This window comes from Trichechus manatus, unplaced genomic scaffold, assembly GCF_000243295.1.
Source record: "Trichechus manatus latirostris isolate Lorelei unplaced genomic scaffold, TriManLat1.0 scaffold00078, whole genome shotgun sequence".
NCBI classification, from domain to species: domain Eukaryota; kingdom Metazoa; phylum Chordata; class Mammalia; order Sirenia; family Trichechidae; genus Trichechus; species Trichechus manatus.
In genome coordinates, this window is record NW_004444014.1 from 12,720,131 (window position 1) to 12,732,643 (window position 12,513).

General features: G+C 42.1%; 1 protein-coding gene across 3 annotated transcripts in view; it reads left to right on the forward strand.

Annotated features, from left to right (window-relative positions):
• Positions 1–10,853, forward strand: part of INO80C (INO80 complex subunit C) — a 28,243-nt gene extending 17,390 nt beyond the window's left edge. For 2 of the 3 annotated variants that reach the window (XM_004380915.2, XM_023735447.1), the window contains exon 5: positions 10,464–10,853. In XM_004380915.2, the coding sequence (XP_004380972.1) occupies positions 10,464–10,595 (132 nt within the window). In that variant the 3' untranslated portion in view covers positions 10,596–10,853. Of the gene's footprint in view, positions 1–2,277; positions 2,377–10,463 lie in introns of all 3 variants that reach the window. The other variant, XR_002824783.1, reaches the window with a different exon arrangement.
• Positions 10,854–12,513: the final 1,660 nt, after the last annotated feature.

The window sequence follows — 12,513 nt, forward strand, 5'->3', positions numbered from 1 at the left end:
TGGTTAACAACCCCACAACATATTAACCCTCTAAATTCTCAACCTTTTTTTTTTTGGTGAAAATACACATAGCCAAAGATACACCGTTTCGAAAATTTCTACATACACAGTTCAGTGACATTGACTACGCTCTTCGAATTGTGCTGTTATTCTCACTTAAGAGGAAGGCTTGGAGAACAAAATAGTTTCTCATTTAACAGTTACTACAAATGTTGCCCTATGACAATGGTTAACAATCTCACAACACATCAACAATGTCCTTACTCACCCTTGTGTTCCCTATCACCAGTTTCCTTGTCCCCTTCTGCCTTCTGGCCCTTGTCACTGCACTCCTATACCTCGTTAGTCTCATTTGGTTTTACTGGGCTGTGTTGGTCATATTCTTAAACATTAGAACCTCTTTTCCAAATGAGACCTTTTACAGAATCCAAATATACCAAAAGCCTGGAGCCTGCCTATCCACTGGCTCCTGTTTGGGTTTGGTCCTCTGACCTTCTCACCATCCCTCACCAGTGACTCCTGAAACCACACGGAAACCACCAGTGTCACTGTGAGAGCGGGAACTGAGCAAGCCGCTGAATCTCAGAGAGCCTCATTTCTTTATCTGCAGACAGAAATGAAGCATGAAACTTGTAAAGGCATCTTTAGCTCACCTTGTCACTCCTTTTTTGTCTCTAGTAAATTTGAAAGATGGGCTCTTGCTCATAGTTTCAGAGATTATGAAGCACTCCACTTTTTAAACTCACAGACATATCATTCATATGATTTACATTTTTATAAAAATGTATGACTCCAACTTCTGCAGCAAACTGATCCAAATTAGTTATATAAATTTTACATTGGAAAATTTTTGAGTTTTTATTATATCTTGGAAAATATGTTGGTTATACTATTTGAATTAGTCATATATTTTGGCTTTTCCTCCAGAGAGCACACTCCTCAGAATGTACCATAAACTTTTGAACCTAGATCATTAAATACAATGATACTAGAAAATAATAGGGAGGATGGGGGGACTACAAAATGGTGTGTATGTGTGGTGGGTTCTGTTTGTATCCACTCAGGCATGTATCTCCTAAAGGCCCCCCGAGGGGACTTCAGTGTGAGAAACATGTTAGCCTGTTGGGAGGCTTTCGCTTGTGGGTGATTTTAAGATATTTCTTCACCTGGGCTGCCCCCTCCCACGAGCTGGCTCCTGGCTTTCTCTTCTGTGAGTCACATCCAGTGCTTCCCATGGGTGAAATCTCAGGTCATCCTGCTTCCTGAAATGCGTGCCCTGGGTAGGGTGTGTGAGTGTAGTTGTGTAACTCTGGTACAGGAACAGGCCTGATAGCAGGGTCCTGCAACCGTCACTGTAGTTGCATTTATTGCCATTTGTCTTTGGTTATAGTGCTGTGTTGGGAACCAGGGACAGGCTGGGCTGGATTCTGGTAGGAAGAGGTCCTTTTGATACCCCTGGACAGGCCCGGAGACAGCCAAGATTCAAGAATAAGCGTCCTAATACCCTGGACAGCTCAATGAGACACAGTGTTGACCAGAGCCTCTGGAGTTTTGATCTCCTGAGCTCCAGACAGGCCTCTTGGGTCTTCTAGAGAGAACTCTTTGGTTGCTAAAGGGTTGTCAGATGTCATCTTTTTGTTGTTGTTGCGAATATACATAGCAAAACATATACTGATTCAACAGTTTCTACATGTACAATTCAATGACATTAACTACATTCTTGGAGCAGACTACATTCTTCAACCATTCTCACCTTCCTTTCCTGAGTTGTTCCTCCCTCATTAAAATAAACTCACTGCCCCCTAAGTTTCCTATCTAATCTTTTGAGTTGCTCTTGTCAATTTGATCCCACAGAGATAATACTTAAAAGAGCGTAATGCTTAAGGCAGACATTATTTTACTAGTTAAGCTAAACTATTGTTTGGTTTTAAAAAGACTTCAGGGGATATTTTTGGTTTAAGCTTTAAAGATTATCTCCGGGCAATAGTTTTGGGAGTTCATCCAGCCTCCATGGCTCCAGAAAGTCTGGAGTCCATGAGAATTTTAAATTCTGAACTACATTTTCCCCCTTTTGATCAGGATTCTTCTATAGACAGATGTCATCCTTTTGACTTCAGGAATAGTTTCATGACTTCCTGTGTCTTCTTTTCTTAAAATCAGCTTTGTTGAGGTATAATTTACATATGATAAAATTTACATATTTTAAGTGTACAGTGTGTTGAGTTTTGACTGATGTATTTCCATTACTTCTGAGAGTTCCTTTTTGTCCCTTTGCAGTCAGTTTCCAACCCCGGCCCCCAGCAAACAGAAACCTGAGTTCTATCACTGTAGATTCATTTTGCATGTTCTATACCTTCATATGAATGGAATCATATGGTATGTACTTTTTTATGTCTGGCTTTTTTTTGCTCAGCATGATGTTTTTGAGATTTATTAATGTTATTTCATATATAAGTAGTTCCTTTTTTATTGTTGAGTAATATTCCATTATATGAATATACTACAATTTGTTTATTCATTCTCCTGTTATAGCCCTGTGGTAGGCAGAATAATGCCCCCTCCTCATAGATATCCATGTCCTCATCCCTGGAATCTGTGAATATTTTATGTCATGTTGCAAAGAGGAATGAAAGCTGTAGATGCAATTAAGGTTGCTTATCAGCTGATGTTAAAATAAGGAGGTTATTCTGGATATCCAGGTGGGCCCAATGTAATTACAAGGGTTCTTCAAAGTAGAAGAGGAAGATGTACTATGCAAGAAAGAGACAGAGATCCAACATTGCCTCCTTTGAACATGGAGAAGGGGACCACTACCTAAGCACTGTGGGTGCCTTCTACAAGCTAGAAAAAGCAAGCAAACAGAATTTCCATAAATCCTCCAGAAAGGAGTGCAACCCTTCTGACCTGTTGATTTTAGCTCAGTGAGACCCACGTTGGACTTCTCTCCTACAGAACTACTTAAACAACAATTTGTGTTGTTTAAGCCACTAAGTCTGTAGTAGTTTCTTACAGCAGCAATGGAAAACTAATGGTCTGTCTTGGTGAAGGTCCATTTGCACTTGATAATCGTGTATTCTGCTCTTGTTGGGTGGAGTAGTCTATAAATGTTAATTAGGTCGACTTGTAGCATTTTCTTCAGGTCATCTAAATCCTTACTGATTTTCTGCCTGCTTGTTCTATTACTATATTTTTACGTAAATAACACAAGCCTTCTTCTATGTTTGTTTACCAACCTCGCCCGCCCCCTGGAGAGTATTTTTATAAGCGCCGCCATGCCAGTTTTTTTTACATGTTGCTATTAAAATATTAGCATAGCGCATTTACAAAAATACCTTGCAGGGAGAGGGCACAGTTGGCAAACAAACGTAGAAGGGACGCGTTATTTGCGTTAAAATATGGTAAGTACTGTTAGAGTAGTGTCGAGTCTCCAACTGTAGTAGTGTCCATTTCTCCTTTCAGAGGTATCAGTTTTTGCCTCAGGTAGTTTAAAGCTCTGTTGTTTGGAACCTACGTATTTAGGATTGTTATGTCTTTTTGGAGAATTGATTCCTTTATCGTTATGTAATATCCCTCTTTATCCCTTGTATTCATTGTTCTGGAGTCCACTTTGAAATTAATATAGCTACTCCAGCTTTTATCGGTTTGTGTTTGCATGCTATATCTTTTTTGATCTTTTTACTTTTAACTTGTCTATGGCTTTATAGTTAAAGTGAATTTCTTATAGGAAGCATATAGTTGGGTCTTGGTTTTTATTCATTCTGACAACCTGTGTTGGAACTGGTATCTTTAGGTTATTTACATGTAAAGTGATTATTGATGTGATTGGATTTAAATCTATAGTCTTACTAATTGTTTTCAGTTGTTCCATTTGTTTTTTGTTTCTTCTTTTTCTTTTTTGGATTTAGTTGAGCATTTTTAAATAGACTTTATTTTTTAGAATAGTTTTAGATTTTCAGAAAAATCGAGACAGTAGTACAGAGAATTCCCATATACCCTGCACCTCATTTTTCCCTGTTACTAACATCTTGCGTTAGTATGGTGCATTTGTTACACTTAATGAACCAATATTGATACATTATTCAGATTTCCTTAATTTTTTTTAAATTTTATTGTGCTTTGGGTGAAAGTTTACAGTGCAAATTAGTTTCTCTTTCAAAAATTTATACACAAATTGTTTTGTAACATTGGTTGCAGTCCCCACAATGTGTCAGCACTCTCCCCCTTTCCCTTTATACCCTGGGTTCTCCGTGTCCATTCCTCCAGTTTTCCTGTCCCTTCCTGCCTTCTCATCTTTGTTTTCAGGCAGGTGTTGCCCATTTGGTCTCGTATACTTGGAGTAAGAAGCATGTTCCTCAAGTGTGTTATTGTTTGTTTTATAGGCCTGTCTAATCTTTGGCTGAAAGGTGAACTTTGGGAGTGGTTTCAGTTCTGAGTTAGCACGGTATCCAGGGGCCATAGTCTCAGGGGGTTCGGATTTCCTTAATTTTTATTTAATGTCCCTTTTCTGTTCCAGAATCCCATCCAGGATGCTACATTACATTTATTTGTCAGGTCTCCTTAGCCTCCTTTTGGCTGTGACAGTTTCTCAGACTTTACTTGTTTTTGATGACCTTGAATGGTTTGAGTATCACTGATCAGGTATTTTGTAGGATGCCCACTACTGGAGTTCGCCTGATGGTTTTCTCATGATATGACTGGGGTTAATTGGGCATTTTTATTATTCTGTCTGTCTTCTCTATTGACTTATTACTTATCCTTATTTTAAAGTTTTAGTGGTTCCTCTAATGTTTACAGTATACATTTTAAAATACTCTGAGTCTGTGTTTAAATAATATCATACCACTTGATGTGTGTTGTAAGGATCTTATAATAGTCTATTTCCAATTCCACTCTCCCATTCTTTGTGCTGTTGTTGTCACATAGTTTACTTATACTATAAACACAGTACATTGCTGTTGTTTTTGCTTTAGTCAGTTATCTTTTAGAGAAATAAAAATAAGAAAAAAAATCAATTTTATTTTACCTTCATTTATTCCATTTCCAGCTCTTTTCATTTCTTTGTGTATATTCAGGTTGCAATCTGATATCATAGTCTTTCTACCAGAAAAGCTTCCTTTGATATTTCTTGTAGAGCAAGTCTACTGGCAATGAGTTCCTTCATCTTTGTTTAGTTAAGAAAGCCTTTATTTCTCCTTCGTTTTTGAATGATATTTTCAATGGGTACAGAAATCAGAGTTGGTAATTTTTTTCTTGCATCACTTGTACGTTGTCAGTTTTTAAATGTTGTCTTTTTACTTGCATGATTTCTCATGAGAAGTGTGATACAATTCTTATCTTCGTTCCTCTTTTTTTCCCCCTTCGGCTGCCTTCGAGATTTTCTCTTTGTCTTTTGTTTTCAGCAGTTTGAATATGATATGTCTAGGTATCGTTTTTCTGGTATTTATCCTGCTTGATGTTCTCTGAGCTTCTTGGACCTGTGGTTTCATATCTATCGTTAATTTGGACAATTCTTGGCCATTATTTCTTTAAGTATTTCTTTTGCTCTCTTTGTCTCTCTTCTTCTGGGATTCCAATTACGTGCATGTTAAACCATTTCATAGTATCCCACAACTCCTGGATGCTCTGTTCTCTTGTTATTGTTGTTTTTAATTTCTTTGGGTTCAGTTTCTATTGACATGTCTTCAAGTCTTTTCCTCATTGTACCAAGTGTACTGATGAGCCCACTGAAAGCATGCTTCATCTTTGTTACTGTGTTTTTTATTTCTAGCATTTCCATTTGACTCTTATAGTTTCCCTCTCTGATGAAATAACCTTTATGGACTAGCATGTTTTCTGTTTTTTCTTTTAGCTTCTTTAACATATTTTTTGTAGTTATTTTAAATTTTCAGCCTTGTAGTTTCAACATCTGTGTTGTTTCTGGTTCTGGTGATTTCTTTGTCTTTTAAGACTGTTTAGTCATTAAGTCTGTATTTTTCTTTTAAGTACTTGAACACATTTATAATATGTGCTTTAAAGTATCCATCTGCTATCTCCAACATCTGGTTTATCTTGGGTCTGGTTTCTGTTGACTGCTTTTTTCTTTACTGAGTGTCACATCTTCCTGTTTCTTTGCATATCTGCTCTCTCTCTCTCTCTCTCTCTATATATATATGTGTATATCCATATGCACATATATATATATGTTGTAGAAGCTACATTGTACAAACTTTAGATTCTGTTATCTTTCTCTGAAGAATATTGATTTTTTTTTTTCTGGCCAGTAGCTCAGTTACTGAATGGGTGTAGGCTTAGTTTTTTACACTTCATTAGGATGGGTCTGTAAAAAGCCCAAGATGTTTCCCAGGTGCCTTTAACTTGGATGGACTTAACATCCAAACTCTTTATTTTCTGCCGATCTCATTGAGGTTTAGTGTTAGGCTTTGTTTTGGTTTGTCAAGAATAGACCTTATTCTAGGGCATTGTCTTCACTCCTAAGCTGTGGCCTTTTTAATGTGTCAGCTGGGTGCCTGGTGTGTTATAGAGATCTCTCCACTCAGCTGGGCTTGAACTTCAACATCTTCCAGTACTGCCAGACGTCCAGTGTCTCTGTTCTCATAACCCCAAAGTAGCCACTCTCCAATAAGACATCCGTAGCCCAGCCCATGGTCATGGACTCATGGGACATCCCAGGCATTTTCTCTCCTTCCTGTGCAGGTCCCTCCCTTCTGGTGCCCTGCTATATAAACTGTAGCCACTTCAGTAGCCCCTAACTCTGACCTCTGCCTCCTCAGCTCAGTGGGTCCACTGTGCTGTGCTTGAGCCCCTCTGCCCACTGAACCAGGTCAGGAAATTGTCACAGGCAGAGAGTTGGAATGATCATGGGGCTCAACTGCGTTTCCTTTTTCTCCGTTGTTGTAGACTTGTGCTACCTATTGTCTATTACCTGAAAATAGTTGTCTCATACATACATTTGACCTGTTTAAATAGTTGTTTATGGCAGAAGAACTAATCTGGTACCTGTTATTCTTTTATGACCAAAAGTGGAAATCTTTCCCTATGCCATTATGTGCTGAGTTTGTGGAAGCCATGGTTTTTGACCAGACTTGAAGAGTGGTGCCTTAGAATATCAGCTTTATCCTCACCATTATCAGGCAGCTCATCTGCTAGCACAGTGGTTTTCACACGTTAGTAGGCATGAGAATCATTGTGAGAAGTATTGTTCCAGGCCCCTTTATGCCATTGGTAAAGGACTTGTCCTGTCGTACATAACCTAAAACATCGTATCCCACTGTATATAAGAATTAAGATAAAGGATATGAATAGGCAATTACAGGAGAGGAAATACAGATGACCAATAAGTAGATATTCAACCTCACTGGTAATTAAGAAAACGAAACTAAAGAGAACCAGAGATTCCCTTTTTAACTCATCAAGTGGGGAATGAATTAAGACATTTGATTATATTGTCTCTACCATAGGGAAATGGATGTCCTCATATGTTGCTGTTTTGAGATGGGAATATACATTGGTATAGCTTCTCTGGAAGACAATTTAATACCATCTATTGGGGCAAAAAATATGCAAGCCTGTGACTCAGCAATTTGCCTTCGAGGCAGCTCCCTAGAGAAACAGTGTGCACAAGGAGTTACATGCAGAAATGCTTATGAGAGACTATTTGTAGTAGCAAAATGTTGGAAGCAAGGTAAAGGGCCATCAGTGGGGCTATTTTCATACTGTTCTATGAGCTAGAGGTGTATTTAACAACATGGATAAACTTCCAAGATGTATTGTTGACTGAAAGGCACACAGCAGTATCAACAGCATGGTAGCGCTTATGTAAAAGTCAACACACACAAAAAAAATCAGGTGATTCTCAGGTGTGTTTATATATGTTTGTGAGGGTATACATTAAACAAGTCTGGAAGGGTACCTGCCAACAGTGGTTTCCTCAGGGGAAGGCGAAGGACTTTTAGATGGTAGACGGTGGTAAAAGGGGACTTTAGTCTTATCTATAATGTTTTGTTTTTAAGAATATGTTCATCTGTTACTTGTATAATTTAAAGTTACATAATTAAAAATCAAAGGCTGTTCATGTATACACTGAGCCAGCTGCTCCCACCCTGTCAAGTCACTGTTTCCCCTGTGTTTGGGCATTGCAGAAAGGCATGTAGGTCACACCTGTGTTTGGCCCTGCCTCAGAGCTGCGGAAAGAATTGTGGCTCAGGGTTAGCAGTGAGCAAAGCTTTGGCAGAGGTCCAGAAAACACACTGTCTGTCACCCTGCAGCAAGCGGGGCCCAAGGCTGTTTGCTGACCGCCCTCAGGGACGGTGGCCCTTGCCTCATTCAGGCTTGAGGGATGGAATCCAGAGGATGGAGGTCTGTGGGAGTGAAGGTCTTTATTTGTCCAACTCTGGGGTGTCACTTGGCATCCTCCTCCTGTTCAAAATACGGGACACTGGCTCTTGGGTCAGATCCGGTCTGTTCAAGTTTTGCTGGTGCCACAGGGCCTCTCTGTTCTATGTTCTTTCTTCAGCAGCCTTCCTGGCAGAGAAGTCTGAACTTGGGCGGGCTGGCTCGGCACAGCTTGGTAGTGGGAGTGAGGCAGCCACAGAAATGGAGCCAGGCTGGGGCTGGTTTGTCTATGGAGGACAGATGATCAAAGCCAGATGCATGGGCCTGCACTCCTTCCGCTCAGGACCCCAGACGCCTCCCCTGTGCCAGTCAGGCAATCTGTACCTGCCTCACAGCCAGGTGCCCACCCACAAGAGGGACTTGTTGCTGTTTTTCTAATTAAGCCTTCCCTTATATTACTGCCATTAAAGGAAGTATGGTACAGAAAGGTACTATCTAGACCAAGCCAAAGAATCATAGTTTTATTTTATATAGAGCTTTAATTAGTAGTAGGTTTTTAGGAATAATCTGATTTTCCTGACACACGGAAGTTAAATTCCTTAGGGAGCTCCCCAGTGGAGGAATCTAAGACTTCGTAGAGCCTGCGAATCCTACAGCTGAGTTCTCTGCAGCTTGTTGCTTCTTTACAGAGTGCCGCCAACCCCCTACCCCGCTTTATTAAATCACAGGATTACTGTGAGTCTAGGTCCGCGCAGAGATGATCAGCTCTAGAGCAGACGATCCACATATGAGTAATTGGATGTTATCTGTCTAGACTTTAATGGCATCTTGTACAGTTTTTTTAAAAGGAACTCAAAATGACTCACTCCCATGTTTCAAAATCTGCAGAAGCTTTGAGGTATATAGTAAGTGAATTATTTTCTCTTGTTTGCACTTAGGGGAACAGAGGCCAAAAGAGAATTTTGATGTCAGTGGGAAACAGGTTCTTTTTTCTGTGATGGTCTCACTTATCCATCTGTTCTTTCATTCATCATTCCTTGTACAAACACTGACCGAAGACCCACTGCATACTCTGCACTATACTAGAAGCTGGGATACAGTGAGTAGCAAACCACAGGGCTCCTACCTCCTGGATCTTCATCACCTAGACCTCAGTCAGAGAGTCTTGTAGATAATGAACTTCAAAGTAACAGAGATAAGCATCCCAGGAGAGCTACGGAGTAATGTGGAAGTGGAGGGTGGGGTCTGACCCACTGTGGGGGTGCAGGTAAGGCTTCCCTGAGGCTGTGATTGTGGGGCTGAGTCCTAAGGATGAACAGGTGGTTACTGAGCAGAGTTGGCCAGGCGTGGGGAAAGGGCAGATGAGGCACGGCGGGAGGGAGGGACTAAGAGGGTAGGGTGCTTGGAACCAGAGTGGGGTGAGCAGCTCAGGAAGAGGCTTGGGAAGAGGAGGGCCCAGGCCTTTTTTCAGAGCCAATGAGCTATGCAGAGGACTTGGGCCTTTGTCCTGAGGGCAGCGAGGAGCCATTGAGAGGTCGGATACTGAGGAGTGACGTGATCAGAATTGGAGGTTACAGAGACGGCTCTGGCTGCAGTTGCAGGACAGCACTCCCCTCTAGTGAAGGATGGGCATGAGTGGCCCGTCCAGCACGTGATATAGTCCGGGGAGCTGCAGAAGTGGTGTGGAGGGTGGTGGTGGAAGAGCTGGAGAGGAGAAGACATGGAGCACTGGTGGAGTGTAACAGGGAGGGGTCGGAGTGCCAAGCGTGGATGGAGGTGGGAGCACACTCCCTGCCTCCAGGAACATTTGTAAGAAGCAGGAGAGAGTTTGGAGGCAGGGAGGGGCGGTGATCATGAATGCGGTTTTGGACATGTTGCTTATAGCCCTTGAGGTGCCCATGAGAAGGGTCCAGAGTCTGGTGTGGTTATTCTTCTCCCTTCGGTCCACACCCTGAAGCGTTTCTCAATCCGGAAAGATTAATGAGCCTTTGCCAAAGTGAGCAATTTAATGCTCTTGGTGACGGGAAGACATGATGAAGACACATTTTACTTTCAGTAAAATGGAAAAAAAGTAACTATTTAAAAGTTATACTTGAATGTTCTGCACTTCACTGTGCCTGTTTTTCACCCAGGCCAACTACACGGACCCCCAGAGCAAGCTGCGCTTCAGCACCATCGAAGAGTTTTCCTACATCCGGAGGCTGCCGTCCGATGTTGTCACCGGCTACCTGGCCCTGAGAAAGGCCACGAGCATTGTCCCCTGAGCCTTGAGAAATGGAAAGGAAGTGGGAAACGCCTTCAAAGGCAGACTTGGGACTCGTGATTTTATTTTATGGAAACACTCATTCTGCTGTCAGTCTGAAAATGCCAATGCGGTGCCTTGGAAAGAATGTTTGGCTTTAATTTAAGGATTTTTTGGTATGTTTTCCCTCCAAGTGTGATACTAAATTCTCCTTCAGTTGTTGCCTCAAGTAAAGTTGTTTGACAAGAAAATACAATAAAATTGTGCTTTTAATTTAACCAAGTGAGTCCCTGAATTTTGCTCCAAAGTTGTGACCTCTCTTATACTACTGTAAAGGCTGTGGTGAATCCAACAACAGGTATGGGTTAGCCCTGATCCTGGTGACTCTCTTCTTAGAGCATGTTAGTCTTTCTCCTTGATCAGAATGCTTAGAAGAGGTCCAAAACTGGTTGTCATGAACTGAATAGTGTCCCCCAAAAATACCTGTTAAGTTGACTGGGCCATGATTCCCAGTGTTATGTGGTTGTCCTCCATTTTGTGATCTGATGTAATTTTCCTATGTGTTGCAAATCCTAATCTCTGCCTGTGGTTAATGAGGCAAGATTAGGTTAAGGTCATGTTAAAGAGGATTAGGGTGGGATGCAACACCCTTACTGAGGTCATAGCCCTGATCCATGTAAGGGAAGTTTCCCTGGGGTGTGGCCTGCATTACCTTTTATCTTAAAAGAGATAAAAGGAGAGACAAGCAAGCAGAGATAGGGGACCTCATACCACCAAGAGGAAGCTCTGGGAGCAGAGTGTGTCCTTTGGACCTGGGGTCCCTGTGCTGAGAAGCTCCTAGACCAGGAGAAGGTTGATGACAAGGATCTTCCCCCAGAACTTGCACAGAGAGAAAGCCTTCCTCAGGAGCTGGCACCCTGACTTCTGACTTCTAGCCTGCTAGACTGTGAGAATAAATTTCTGTTTGTTAAAGCCATCCACTTGAGGTGTTTTTGTTATAGCAGCACTAGATAACTAAGACACTGGGTTTAGAAAAGAAAGAACTGAGGAGCTTGCCCTGCCCCACTGGGCCAGTCCTCACCTTTGTGCCTCAGCCTCCCTAGCCCTGACCCTGTTTTCTAGAAGTGTGGGGTCCCAGCGTTGACATTGTCTTTGTCCAAGGAGGGCTTTTGGCTTGCCATTTGGTTGCAGTCTGCCTCGGACAGTATTTGCCTCTGCATCCTGTGAGAAGAGTAAGGATTCAAACTGGTTTGAACCCCTGCTAATAATTTGCATCTCTAACAAGTTCCCAGGCAATGCTAATGCTGTTGGTTAGGGACCAATTCTTGAGAACCACTAGTAGACAGTGGTTCTCAAAATTTATTATACGTAAGAATCACCTGAGCATCTTGTTAAACTGTAGATTCTGATTCAGTATATCTGGAGTGGAAATGCAAATTCTCAGCAGGGGTCTGAACCTGAACGAACTGGTTTGCAGCCCTGGAGAAGAGAAAGCATTTCCCTGGGCCAGGAAAAGGGGAGCCTGGGGACATGCCTGGTTTCTCCTGGGCTGTATCCCATGCTTTTTTAGGGAGGGCAGTGGGACTAGTCCCTGGGGCTCCTAAACCAGAGCTTTTTGTGGGGATTAGGGTCCCAGGTGCCCTTCCTTTAGAATAGGGAAGGCCCCTGCCCCAGCCACTGGCCGGGCTTAGAGAAAACACAAACAAAGCTGGAGTCAGCCAGAGAGCAGCTCGGGCAGGTGACAGCTGTCCGGAACTTGGCTTCCCTTCCTCCGGTTGCAGCAGTCCCATGTCATGCAGCACCTTCACAATCACTAGCGGCTAGAGGAGGAGGGGTGCCATGCAGCCTCTCTGCCCCCAAAGGGACCTGAGGTGATGGCCAGGAGAAGTGGGGAAACTTTCCTTATCCCAAGATCACTGAAGCATCTGAGCCTCTGGTTC